Source organism: Raphanus sativus, chromosome 8 (assembly GCF_000801105.2).
Source record: "Raphanus sativus cultivar WK10039 chromosome 8, ASM80110v3, whole genome shotgun sequence".
Lineage (NCBI taxonomy): Eukaryota > Viridiplantae > Streptophyta > Magnoliopsida > Brassicales > Brassicaceae > Raphanus > Raphanus sativus.
The window spans coordinates 11,958,943-11,973,543 of record NC_079518.1 but is presented as its reverse complement, the minus strand read 5'-3'; the positions used below and the strand labels follow the sequence as shown (position 1 = coordinate 11,973,543).

Here is a 14,601-nt window from a genome sequence, read left to right as displayed (position 1 = left end):
TGTATCACTGGAGGCAGACGTACGGGGTCACGTGCCCCCGTCTCATTTTAAATTATTCTTTAATAATTATTGTGGTGTTTATGATATGCCCACAACTGAAAAATAGATAAAATGTATGTGCTCCCATCTTAATACATTACTGCATCCGCCCCCTGTGTACTACCAAGGTAATGACGTAAACCAAATGTATGTGCTCCCATCTTAGATTTTGGTTTCCGGTTTTTTACCTTTCACCTTTTAGGTTTTCAGCTTTTCATTTTCGTTTTTATTTCTTAGATTTTGGTTTTGTTAGTTTTTATACAATAATCAAAATATTATTTTAACATAATAAAATAAATAGCAATAAAATATTTCAAATTACCATTAAAGTTTAGCAAATATAGTTGTTGTTTTTTAAAACAACATTACCATGTTTTTAGATTATTTTATTTTTAAGTATTATACTAAAGTATAAATTATTAAATATGTATAGATTGTAAAACCTAAAATATTTTAAAGTGTTGAAACTATTTATAAAATTTATTACATAAATATTTTTTTAAATTTTAATGGCTATTTTCAAATTAATATAATATATTGTTGTTGTTTAGTGTGTCTTATAGTTGTTAAAACTATTCAATAATTTTATTAATAAAATTAATAACTAATTGTTTACATTTAATATTTAAAATATCTATATTTATTTACAGATATGAAACACAAATAAATTATTTTACATTATTTTTTAAATGATAAAAACTATATGGAAAATTTATCTTCATAAAAATATTATTTATTTAATCATTAATTAATTAAAATATAATATTTTATACAAAATAAACAAAATTCGTTTATATATTGAAAACCTACAAAAATTTGTTTTTGGTTTTTCTTCACAAATTGGTTGAAATTTTGAAAAACTAGTTTCCTTAAATTTTAGGAAATTTATTTGTTAAAAACTTGATTGGCAAATCAAATGGTTTTTACAAAAACAAAAACTAAAATCTAAAAAAAAATTGATTGTATGAAAAATATTTTTTTTAAAAACAAAAAACAATCATCACCTAAATGTATTTTAGTTTATAACTATCAAGTGTCGTCTTTAGCAAAAAAAAAAAAAACTATCAGTGTCGTGGGACTTACATAATGGGCCATTACTTTACCATTACCTCATGAATCAGTAGGAGTCTCATTGATACTCGACAAAACAACAAAACATAAATGAAGTGTGACTTTCATGAAAAAAAAATATCCGAGAGCATCTGAAAGGGGATTTGGGGTTTTGTCAAAAAACTGAATCGATCATACTCTCGAAGCCTGAAATTTGTTGTCATCCATACTCTAGAACAAAGCATTGTCTTTCTATTAATCCCATTTAATACAGCATAAATGAACACATAGATATACATCTACATCCTCACTCTGTATTTTGAATTTTCTCATGCCTCATAAAGAGTTAGCTTAGAACATCTACATTCTTTACTCCGTATTTTACTCCAAAATAGAATGAAAATGGAATAATGAAAAAAATATTCTATTTATAAAGATAGAGTAATTTTTGGAATGTTGTACCCCTTGCATCATAAAAGTTATTGTACCAGTGTTGGAATGTTGGTTGTTTGAATGTTAGTATGAGGAATCTCTATCTTTACAATATACAAAGTGTATCATTGTTCAAAAGTCATTCTAGAAATGTTTCTTTGAGAAATCTTTCAAGAGGCCAAATGTTAAGTAAGTGTTTGCAGATGTGTGACCTTTGTATCATATTGCTTTTAGAATTATGACTATTAATTACTTCAAGAACAAACCATTAACATGTGATATCAGCTGTTTAAAGTCGGGTAACTATTACTATTAAAATTCATAGTGATCGAGCTTAAAATAAACTGTTTGTTGTTCCACCTATTTTTGATCACGTGTTTCTCATGAGGAATAACAATTTTTAAATCTTAGTACGTTTCTTAATCAGATATTTTTTTATGAGGACAAACATGTCAAAAATATTCTGATATGCTAGAACTTCTTTTTGATATTAAAAATGTTAGTTTATGGTTGATTTGCGCTCATGATTAGACAATATACCAAACCGGTTTGGTTAACCGGTAGTTATTGGTTAACTCCATAAATGAACCTATTTAATTTATTATTGAATGACTATGTTTTTTCACTAAAAATGTGCTTCTTTCTTGAATACTAGGAGTTTGTCCGCGCAAAGAGTATTATGTTATTTATTTGTCTAATTTTAATTAATTATCATCAACTCTTCCAATTGTATTTTGTTGCAAAGGAAACAAATATTATTTCTTGCATGGGTTTGACCATTTTTTCTACACTATTGTTGAATAAGAGTAACATGTCGACATTGCTACTTGAATTTTATTTTTGGAATTCTTTTTGTGTTAGTTTTGTTTATAATTCATACCATTTAACATGTATTCTTATTGTTTTCTGTTCACGTTCTTATATGTTCTATAACTTTTTTTATATTGATTAATTATAAAAAGTTAGTACTATATGTGCTTTGGTGTTAGACTTATATAACTTAGTTTTGTCTTTTTTTTTTTGCTTAACGATTGTTCGTATATATCACTAATACACACTTTTAAATTTGTTTGTAGTATTAGCAGATGGTGGATGTGTTTTCTATGTTGTTGCGATGGTATACTGTGGTTGCTTGCATATTCTTTAGTGTCACCAAAAATATATGGAAGCCTTGTAACTCTAGTTCATTGTTGTTGTAATTTTTGATGCGTCTTCAGCATTGATCTCTTTCCGTTTTGTTTGTTTCCATATTAAATTGATATGTTTCCTAACCTCCATATCTCTCATTTATAACATTATTATGCTAGATAGATTAATGCATTTTTTACGCAAACATGCCAATGGTTTTAGAAATTGTGTTCTTGTTTCGAAATACCATTGGATTCTTTTGATGTAGTGAGTTTCGACATTGCTCTTTGAGAGACATCTTGTCAAGACTGTTATATAGTGTCTTTGATAGATGTGAATTGATATGTGTGTAGAATTGGTTATCTTCCAAAAGAAAAAATCGAGTTTAATGATCAAAACAGGGGGTTTTTTCTAAACCTTTTAATGGAAAAATATTATTTTCTTGTTATATGGCTTTGGTTTTGATTTTTATTTCATTTTGATTTTTTAGTCGAATTTTTTTTATTAATTTTCAAGTTGTCACGTAATATGAATTAATGATTGATTGTTAAAGTATAATAGATATATTGTTTATTAGTTGACTGTATATTTGGATATGTTATATTAATATAAGATTTGCTTGATAGTAATTTGTGCCTTAATAAGTTCTCAATGAAAAGATGAGGACAATTGTGCTTATCCTGCGGCAAGATGAGGACAATAGTGCTACTGCTTGTGCCATCACGCCCTATAAATTCCAATATCTATCTATGGTCAATATTCTCCAATATCCAACGTATTTGTAAAAGGTTAATGATCTTTAAATTTTAATGCTTCTTTACATAAATGAGATGTTCTGGCCGGTTAAAAAAATAATAATAAATGAGATCCTCTTTTAGAGTTCTCAAAATAATTAAAGTTTAAGGCTTTACAACCTCAAGGATATCTTTGTCATGGAGAAGATTAACTTTCTGTGGAATATTTTGCTGATCTTGTCACTGTCACCTAAACTCTTCCTCGTTCTCCTCTTCCCCCAACCATCCACCTTAAAAATAGAAGACCAAACAAATAATTATTCTTGATCAAAAGAAGGTTCTAGCACATGGCGAAAATGAGAAGGAAATATACTTTAATGAGAACACGTTTTAATATCTCTCCTTTACCAGTTTAAAGGAGTTGAAAGCAAATCCGCATTAATATCAACCTAAAAATGAGTTTAACTATAAAGAGAGATAGAGAGATAAGTTGTAGATCAAGCATCTGTAGACGGTGGTTCCATTTGACAACAGATCCATTTTTGAAGGTTTTGATGAGTAGAAAATAAATCAATAAAAGGAGAGAAAGAAACAAACCAAAGTGAGAGATCATCAAAGCCTTGGACTGGGACAGGATGAGGGGTTCTGCAAAGAGCCTCCCATCTTCTTCAAGAGCCACATTACGAAATGGTTCCACAGCCATAAGACAGAAACTTTCAGGACCTTGAACACTGGAACGACCTGCAGCAACCTATTTACGAAGATAAAGCCTTAGATAGATTTTTATTTTGTGGCAATGCAGAGAGGTTTAAAAACGTGGTTGTTATCTGTCGGACCATAAGTGACGGTGTACAACGCTTAGGAATTCACAATATCTCATTGCAGAGGATCCAAGCGCCCAGCTTTCAAATCAGCTAGGAGGACGAAGGAATTCGCCATGGTTCGTAGAAAAGAGTAAGGTTTTTTATCTCATCAAAGTTATGCTGTTCATCGCTGGAAGAGGGGATATATATAATCAGATTTTTGGACGGTTATTTTGGGGATGCGATGAGGTCGATCGAATGATGCAGAGTGGGAGAAGTGGGTTAATCACGCAGAAGCTGTGAGTAAAGAATGTATCAATGCAAGAAGGAGACGTTAGGAAGAGGCAAACGACGCTTAATTTGTCTGGTTTCCTCTAATAAAGCACGTAGATCTAAGGCGGAAGAAGCAACCTAATTTAACAATGGGCTTGAATTGTTTTCTGAAGCCCATACGGAAGTGTAAAGCAAAAACCCAAAAGAAACCAAAATTTACAAAACAAATCATTTTAATAAATGTTGGGACAGGTGGCAAAATTCCCCCTAAGGAGAAAAAAAGTCTACTTTATTATATAAGATATGTAACTGTTCACAATGTATCTCTTGGTTATCTATAAATGGGATACATTACAAAGAGAAGAGAACAATTGAAATAATAACAAGAGAATACTAGAGAGAGAGAAAATTATAAGAAATCAACTAGAAGGGCACTTGAACTGTGACAAGTGGTTGATTTTTCATCTGTGATTTCATCCTCAACCCTTACCCGATTGTATCAAGTAGTGTTCATCCACAAACCGGGCTACTATTTTTGGTTTACCTGCTTCCGCATATAAATATCTAACATTGGTATCAGAGTATTTGGATTCGATTCTGGCATATTTAAATTCTTAATAATTATGGATGATAAGTAATATGGGTTATTAGAATTCGTTCATGATGAATAGAGAAACATTGGTTAATGATCCTTCAAGAGAAAATTACAAGAGTCTGTTGTGCGGAGAAGTGACCGTGAAAGAGTTCCTCGACGTTGATTTGATATTGAAGGGGAAGCTTTCATGGTTGCCTTGCATGATGACTTAGAGCCTAGATCTGTTCAACAGGCTCTCTCTTGCCCCAACTCAGCTGAATGGAATGGTGCAATCAGGAAAGAACTAGAATCTATGAAGGTAAATCAAGTCTGAGACTTGGTTGATCTTCCGCCAAAACGGAAGCTATTGGAAACAAATGGATTTTCAAGATCAAACGAAAGGTGGATGGATCCATCGACAGGTATAAGGCTCGCTTGGTAGCAAAAGCATATATCCAACAAGAGGGTATAGACTATGAGGAAACATTTTCACCAGTGATGAGGTTTGCCTCAATTCGCCTTATTTTAGCCATAGTTTCCGGATTAGATTTAGAATTACATCAAATGGACGTTAAGACTGCATTTCTTAACGAAGAATTAGAAGAAGAAATTTACATGGAACAACCTGTTGGCTTTGTGAAAAAAGGCCAGGAGCGCAAAGTTTGCAAACTCAAACGTTGCATATATGGTTTAAAACAATCTTCTAAATAGTGGTACCTTCGTTTTTATCGAGCTATAACATCTTATGAATTTACGATGATTAGTGCAGATCACTGTGTCTATGTCAAGAGAACTGGACAATATTTTGTAATTCTCTCTCTCTATATGTCGAGGACATTTTGTTGGCTGGAAATAACATGGAGTTTCTGATAATTGTTAAGCAATGGTTATCATCCTAATTTGAGATGAAGGATATGGGAGAAGCAAACTATGTCCTTGGTGTTAAAATACACCGAGATCGAACAAGGAAATTATTAGCTCTGTCACAAGAGTCATACATTCGTACAATCCTTAAAAGGTTTAAGATGCTTAATAGTAATATGATTGAAACTCCAATCGCTAAAGGTGAAGGCCTAAGCCTACAGATGTTCCCTCAGACCAGCGATGAGAAAAGTGATATGGAAGGAGTACCATACTCTAGTGCTATAGGCAGCTTTATATATGCTATGATGTGCACTCGATCAGATATTTGTTATGCGGTAGGCTTGATAAGTCGTTACCAGTCAAATCCTGGAAAGAAACACTGGATGGCAGTGAAGGGGACAATGGACTATTCTTTGTGTTATCAAGGAAGTGATTTACGATTCATAGGATATACAGATGCCGATTGGACTGGTGATATGGATCAACTTCGGGATATGCTTTCTTGTTGATTAATGGATCCAATACTTGGAGTAGCAAAAAGCAATCTAGCACAGCTTTAACAATGATGGAGGCTGAGTTCATTGCATGTTCAGCATCAGTGCAATAGGTTGTATGGCTGAGAAGATTCTTACAAAGTTTACAAGTCACTACGGAGGCTTCATGTCCTGTGACTATTCATTGTGACAGTCAAGCTTGTATTGCTTATATGAAGGATCCCAAGTATCATGGAAGGACAAAGCACATTGAAATTAAACATAGTGTGAGAGACATTGTGACAAAGAAAGAAGTGGTCCTTAAGTACTATCTACGCATAGAATGGTAGCTGATCTATTTACTAAGCCCATTCCTAGAGATGTTTTTCTTACTCATGTTCGAGTTTTAGGTTTGCGTAGAATTTAGTATTTGTACTAGTGGATATTTGCCATGTGACATTGTATCTGTATTATACAAAGATATTTAAAAAATAATAATTATATACAATGGTCCATACTTGATTTGAATACTTAACATAAATGTTGAGAGGTGTCACCAAGTTGGAGATTGGTTCACTCACATGAACAATCGCCTCAGATTTCTTAGTGAAATGATGAGATGAGACTTGATTAGTTGGGCGCTAGTGGGAGCTTTCCTTGTAAGAATTATCAGTGTCGCCTTAACAAGAGGTTAAGATGAGATATGGTTTTAGGTATCGATCTTGATTGTCCTAGAATCATGAATACTTGGATGAGCTGGATAAGTACACAACCAGCGCTAGAGAGCGAGCTGATAGTAGCTTGATCCACATAGTGGTATTTTGTTTATACAAATGACACATGCTCTTAAGAGAAGAGTTAACCACTATGCCATGTGTGTTATACAGCATGTGCTATGTACGACTATATAGAAAGCAAGCAATTATTTTATTTTTAATCCCTATCCCTCGCATGTGAGTTCCTATCAACCTATTTAAGGTTACAAAGTTACCTTTGAACCTTCAAATATGTCCTTGAAAGAAAGAGCTAATGCTTGCTACTTTAGTATGTTTTTCGACGGCGATAGAATAATTAACTTTATGAAACATGATAGGAAAGCAGTTAGTTCGGAACAGATGGACATGGGATTGGAAGGGAAAACTATTAGTTTTATATTGACGTATATGTTTGCTGACGAGCCACTATATCACTCAATTGGAGTTTGGATATAATGAACACATGATCTGAGAGAAGTCTAACATATGCTTTAGGGATAAGGTATGTTAGACCGATATAAAAGACAAATAAGTTTGGGGAACAGCTAGACATGCTGAAAGGCAATAACATTTTTTGGGATTGTAGCTTGTATGTATCCCTAACAGGTGCATAATTTAGCTTCCAAGTTCATGTGTACTCACAAAGGTCGCATTTCATTTACCGTATGATATCTGAGTTAGGATTCTTGTGCTTGATCTCTAAGACTTCTCTAGTAATTTATATGCTCCCTATCATGTGTGAGTGGGAGATATTAGTTTATGGTTGGTTTGCGTCCATGATTAGGCAGCATACCAAACGGTAGTTATTGGTTAAGTCCATAAATGAACCTAAGTAACTCTTCATTGAATGGATGTGTTTCTTCACTGAAGAGATGTGTCTCTTTCTTGAACATATGTGACTGTTCACAATGTATCCCTTGGTTATCTAAAAATATGATACATTGCAAAGACAAGAGAACAATTGAAGTAATAAAAAGAGAATACTAGAGAGAGTAAAACGTTTTAGAGAGAGAAAGCTATAAAAAATAACTAGAAGACACTTGAACTGTGACAAGTGGTTGAATTCCATATGTGATTTTATCTCCGACCTTTACCCGATTGTATCAAGTAGTGTTTATCCATAAACCAAATTAAGGTATGTTTTCGGTTTACCCGCTTCTGCATATAAATATCTAACAAAAAAGACATTAAAAATGTAAAATTTCGCACATCTTTTATTTTAACACATAAAGAAACTGTTATATTAGGTGTTACTTTGTAGTAATGAATTAATCATCACATTATATAGTTATAATAGTATGTACAATAGGTAAGTTCAATAGCATTATTTTGTAGTTACTCTAGTTATAGAAAGGTATTTAATTTAGGGATTTGAGAGTGCCTATTAAACTGACACATCAGCATTCTTGTTAATACTCTTACAAATCTAAATGGGAAAATCGCATAAAAAACTCTCAAAGTGTCACTTACTAGCACTTTAAACCTTGAAGTTTTTTCACTAACACTTTTAACCTTCAAAGTGACATTTGTATCATAAAAAATCTCCAAATCAAAAAATTGACCGGTTCAGCAGGTAATTTTTCAAAAATAATTATTTAATTAATAAAATAAACAAAATAAATAAATAAAAATCCAAAAATAAATAAAAATCTAAAATTTTAATAAAATTTACAAAAATAAAAAAAGAAATAAAAATAAATAAATTAAAATTTTAGAAAATTAAATAAATATATTAAAAATTAAATTATTTTCTAAAATATTAATAAAAATAACTAAAAAATTAATAATAAATAAGATTAAATTTAAATAGAGAAGAACTAAATAAAAAGTTCACAGTTTTTAAAAAAAAATGGAAAATATAAAACTCAAAATTCAAAATTCACAAGTGACGATGATGGTTTCTCACATAACCATTAACAATGACGATAATTGTCATATCTCCAATGATAGTTTCCAACATCATCTTAAAAATGACAAAAAAAATATTTTTCAAACTTTTGAATTTTCATTTTTTTGAAATATATGAATTTTTTTATTTTCTGTTTTTAGTTTGATCTCATTTATTTTTGAATTTTAATTTTCTAAATAATAATTAATTTCGGATTTTTTCAAACTTTTTTGATTCTTATGTAATTATATATTAATTAATAAAAATCAGAAAATTAGAAAAAAATCAGAAAATTAATTAAAATTTAGAAAATTAAAATTCAAAACTAAATGAGATCAAATTAAAAAAGCAGAAAAATAAAAATTCATATATTTCAAAAAAATGAAAATTCAAAAGTTTGAAAAAGATTTTGTTTTGTCATTTTCAAGATGATGTTGGAAACTATCGTTGGAGATATGGCAATTATCGTCATTGTTAATGGTTATGTGAGAAACCATCATCGTCACTAGGGATTTTGAATTTTATATTTTCCATTTTTTAAAAATATTTATGAACTTTTTATTTAGTTCTTCTCTATTTAAATTTAATCTTATTTATTATTAACTTTTTAGTTATTTTTATTAATATTTTTAGAAAATAATTTAATTTTTAATATATTTATTTAATTTTCTAAAATTTTAATTTATTTTTTTGATTTTTTTTCCATTTTTGTAAATTTTATTAGAATTTTTCGATTTTTATTTATTTTTGGATTTTTATTTATTTATTTTGTTTATTTTATTAATTAAAAAATTATTTTTAAAAAATTACCTGCTGAACCGATCAATTTTTTGATTTGAAAGTTTTTTATGATACAAATATCACTTTGAAGGTTAAAAGTGTTAGTGTAAAAACTTCAAGATTTAAAGTGTTAGTAAGTGACACTTTGAGGGTTTTTTATGCGATTTTCCCAGTCTTTAAAAATGCTTCTACTTTAATATTCAAGGGATTTATGGAATTGGAATCCCTCAAAGTCAAATAAGCATATATGTCTAATTCATGTTTAGGCTCGTTTAGCTAAGAGAAAACTGGAAAACTTGAATGGAGTAACGACAGAGAACAGAATCCCTTGCAATCGATATCCTTGTTGGATATATATTGTCGACTAGTTCTCAGAACGATACCAACTTCAGTTCTTCTACTATGGGTTACTTCACTTACATGACTATCCGTTGTCTCAACTAGAGATATTTTTGGGTCAAATATGTGTACCATTTTAATGGAAGAGTTTGTATACAAGTTACAATAGGTTTGATTCTAACTTCGGTTTACCAACGCCAAAAGAACAAAACCAAGCCGTATATGTACTCGTATTATTTTCAATAGTAGTAATTAAGAAGAATGCTCTGGTATGTATAATAAGAGATTATTGCGTGAAATGACTAAAATAAATGTTAAGATGAAATGAACTTCTCTCTCCTCTTTTAGAGAGAGAGTATTCTCTCAAAAACTCTATCCTTTTACCAAAAACAATATCTTTCAGAGGATTAGAGTTGATTAGAGGAAGAGAAAGTCCGTGTTTTGTTTTTTTTTGTTTTGATGTAAAATAGTTTTCTCTTTTCGGTTGAGGATCATCTTCAATCGACTTTTGTTGTGTTTCAACCCAAACCAAAGCTAATCTTCATGCGTTTTTTCTTTTCTTTGCTTTGGGTTGATGAATAAACTTCTGATCTTTGATCAGATTACAAATTTCCGATCTAGTTTTGATCGGATTGATAAGAGTTCCGATTTCAATCGGATCTGTAAGCGACTCTCGGGCGTGAACTTTATTCCCTCTCTATATTTCTTGATTGAAGAATCTGCTAAATGCTATGTAGGGTAACTTCGCGACAACCAGTCCTTAGTGGGGTGGATTAAGCTCTTCGGCTCACCTATTACCGGAGACGGCAGTGCGTTCCTCATCTCTAGAAGGTGAAGATTGATTAACACAGTAGGGCGATAGCAGAGATGTCGTTTTAATTGGTATTGGAGACTGAAGCTAGAAGTTCTTTTACGGAACAATTCTGTGGCGAGAAGCGGAGCAGCGCAACCACGGTGGAGAAAGCTTCCTGACGGCCAAGATGTTTGTACACGTGTGTCATGGAGGTTCAGGATGCTTACACGTGTATAGACACGAATCATAAACCGTTTCTCTATAATTTGGTATGTAATTTTATTTGCTTCTGTATGGACCTATATGTTGTACCAATACCAATTTGTATTGCCCATTGGGCTAATTAATAAAACTTTTGGGCTAATTAATAAAACTTTGATCGACAAAAAAAATGTTAAGATGAAATATATGTTGCACATATATCGTCTAAAATCAATTTAAACTGCAAAAAAGGTCTAAAGTTGTAGAACTTGTTATTATGAATACATAGCAAAAGAACTTTTGAGTTTGGCCAATCTGGTATTTTCACAATAAAGTGATAGATGGAACTAGTCACTTCGGTTATTATTCCAAAGCAGCTTCGTTTTCGTAAGAAAAAAATATATGATATTTGGAAGCATAAATTCTAGTAACTTTTTTGCTTTAGTGACTATGACATTTATCTTTTGTGCTTTATATTAATACTGTATTGTTATGTGGGCATGTATAAGTCCGTATTATTAACCAAAAAGCTTCATCAATACTCGGCAAAGGTACAATTTATTCATGAAACACACCAAATTTTAGAAAACAAGCTTTCAAAAAAAAAACACACCAAATTTCAGCAGAAAAAAAAATTATTCTTGAAACAACAGACTCGATTTTTGAATTCTCTTAGAAGAGGTGAATTGGTCCAAACAATAAATGGATCGATATACATCGATTTATCAGGAGGAAGTTTCGGAAGAATTAAACTTAAGAGAAACACTGTTGACGCAGTGACGCTCATCTTTAGGCGTGGGGAAACCTTCTCCTTTGAAAACATGACCTAAATGTCCATCACATTTTGCGCATGTGATCTCAACTCTTCTCCCATCTGGCTCCAGCTGATGGATATATAAGAAAATATTTTTTTTTGTTACAACAAATCTAGCTTCTTTATACATATACGTAACATAAATGAAAAATCATTAAGAACATAATAATAAGTTTACGTACAGTTTGTTTAATGGCACCGGGAATAGCGTCGAAAAAGGCAGGCCAGCCACAGCCAGAGTCGAACTTGGTGGTGGACTTATAAAGAGGAGTTGCACAGCCAGCACACGCATACGTTCCTTCGTCGAACAGTTTATTATATTCTCCTTTGAATCGGGCCCTAAACCAAAACCATTAAATTAATTAGGAGACCCGTCTCAGGAATTTATTTTTTAGTGTTTATTGAGCCGGACACATAATAACATGTTATAGTGACAATTTGTTCGTCTGATAAGTCTTGGACGAAAACTCAGACTAGTATGGAGACCACTAGAACATTAGGGTAATCATAGTAGTTTTGAGAAACATGCAATGAAAATATAACTTAAGCCAAATATATGTATAGCTTGCTTACTCTGTGCCCTTTTCCCTGAGAACTCTAAATTGTTCAGGAGACAGAACCGCACGCCACTCATCATCTGGTTTTTGGACAGATCCAGTTAATGGAGCTGCCAATGTTGCTGTCGTTGCCATGATAACTTGATAAGAAGAGGCTTTTAAGGCGACAGAGAGATGTTCTGATTTCTAAGAAATGAAGAATTGATTTTTGAGTGAGTAGAAGAACTACAAAGGGTTTCCGGATATATATACATAAAATATCTTCTTTTTGGGGGTCTAAAAGAGACTAGAATATTCCTAAAAAATAAACAGAAAGAAAAGATAATATAAAACCCCTTTTTCTAGATCTTTACGAAAACTACTAGTTTAATTCTCTCTCTGTATATCAAACAATCTAACAGATTTTCCTCCACTCGTTTTAGTTTTCTTTTAAGTTAGTCACTCAATGAAAAATTGAAAAATGCAAAATTTTTAATTCTTTGTTTTCTATTCAGTGCAAGTAAAACATGTGGATACCATATTCAATGTAGATCTAACTTTTTATTCATTTGTCGGATATGGGCGGTTAGGGGGACCACATGGCTCCTTTCTTCTCGGGAATCTATTCATCATTTATCAGTGTTAGGTCTAGAAATTTGTACTCTCTCTTTTTAAATGTGAGATGTTTAAGAAAATTTTTGACGATTCAAAATATAAAATATTTTCAATAATAGATGTAATTTTTGATTTTACTAAAAATTGTACAACCAATCTTATATTACAGTGTCTTTTTAATTGGTTAATTTAATTTTTAAATTTAATTTTACTGATAATTTTTAATAAAAATAACTTTAATACTAGAATTTATCCAAAACATCTTACATATTAAAAGAGAGGAAGTAGTTTTTTTTCTTATCTGTTTATTTCTTAAGAAATATTTGAGTCTCTTTTAGACCCAGAAAAATAAAATATTTTCTGTATAGTTCTTCTACTCACTCAAAAATCAGTTCTTCATCTTCTTAGAAATTAGAACCATCACTCTGTCGCCTTACAAAGTTGTTTTATATTATCTTTTTCTTATCTGTTTATTTCTTAGGAATATTCTAGTCTCTTTTAGACCCAGAATAATAGTATAAACAACTTGGTCACAACTCATACGTTAGATCTAAATCTAATTGACAGAACTATAGAAAATTTAAGTAGACTAGTTAAAATCAAATATATACTAATGTTCAAAATGCTAGGTACTATGGAGGCAGTGATTTTCAGCTTAACGCATAAAATGCTTGATCGAAGTCTTAGCACTTTAGATCTTCTGTTGAACAACCCACATTAACAAACTAATGGTAAGAAGATGAATAGTAATTAATTGCATGATATACTATTACAAATTTATTCATATTCATAGTAACTATACTCTTTCTGTTTTTATTTGTAGGTAGTTTTAGTTAAAAGTCTCAATATCAAGAAAGTTATTATTTTTGAAAAAGTAGCATTTAATATACAATCTCAACCAATAATAAAAATGTATGTATTATTGTATTGGTCACACAATATCTAATTAATGCAAAAGTTGCATTGAATTATGTAAACACCTTATATTATGAAACAATTTTTTTTGGCTAAAACTATCTATATAAAGAAACAGATGGAGTACAATTTTGCTGAATACTTGGTGTACTAGATAGTTAATTCATTTCTTTGAATAGTTTAGATATTGTGGTTGGATTCTCGCAGTTTAGTTAATTATTGTACTAATTTACAGATCATCGCATACTGATTAAAGTCTATCTATGTTTATCTGATTAATAGCAGTTTAGTTAATTATCTATGTATATTACTGATTAAAGTCTATTAATGTTTTTTTGGCTAGTCTATTAATTTACAGATCATCGCGGTCCTTGTTGGATGACTCACGAGAACGCGTAGGGATCCAATTATAATACACCTACTACTTGTCGCATGAATCACGTGAACGCATAAAGGATCCAATCATAATAAATTACTAAATTGACCCATGTGGATGTTAATTTTTTACTTTTTTTTTATTAAAAATGATATTTTATTTTTCAAAATTAATGTTATATATTTTATATGGAGAGCTGGTCCTAGCATTATAGTGACT

General features: G+C 30.9%; 1 protein-coding gene and 1 long non-coding RNA gene across 2 annotated transcripts; both read right to left on the bottom strand.

The window, feature by feature from the left end:
* Positions 1-3,394: 3,394 nt before the first annotated feature.
* Positions 3,395-4,519, bottom strand: LOC108821513 (uncharacterized). Its single transcript, XR_001944581.2, has 3 exons — positions 4,220-4,519; positions 3,981-4,134; positions 3,395-3,673 (listed from the first exon to the last, which is right to left on the bottom strand). It is a non-coding gene; the product is annotated as an uncharacterized LOC108821513 (long non-coding RNA).
* Positions 4,520-11,629: 7,110 nt separating this feature from the next.
* Positions 11,630-12,723, bottom strand: LOC108819112 (peptide methionine sulfoxide reductase B9). The gene is made up of 3 exons (XM_018592102.2): positions 12,514-12,723; positions 12,123-12,279; positions 11,630-12,010 (listed from the first exon to the last, which is right to left on the bottom strand). The coding sequence occupies exons 1-3, from the start codon at positions 12,630-12,632 to the stop codon at positions 11,852-11,854; spliced, it is 435 nt and encodes a 144-aa protein (XP_018447604.1). The 5' UTR covers positions 12,633-12,723; the 3' UTR covers positions 11,630-11,851.
* Positions 12,724-14,601: the final 1,878 nt, after the last annotated feature.

Bases quoted from the DNA above. Each gene is read 5' to 3' on its own strand.
- LOC108819112 (XM_018592102.2), bottom strand. From the start codon at position 12,632: ATGGCAACGACAGCAACATTGGCAGCTCCATTAACTGGATCTGTCCAA. The intron at 12,280-12,513 runs GTAAGCAAGCTA...GTTTTGGTTTAG, and splicing joins CTCAGGGAAAAGGGCACAGA to GGCCCGATTCAAAGGAGAAT. The intron at 12,011-12,122 runs GTACGTAAACTT...TATATCCATCAG, and splicing joins CCGGTGCCATTAAACAAACT to CTGGAGCCAGATGGGAGAAG.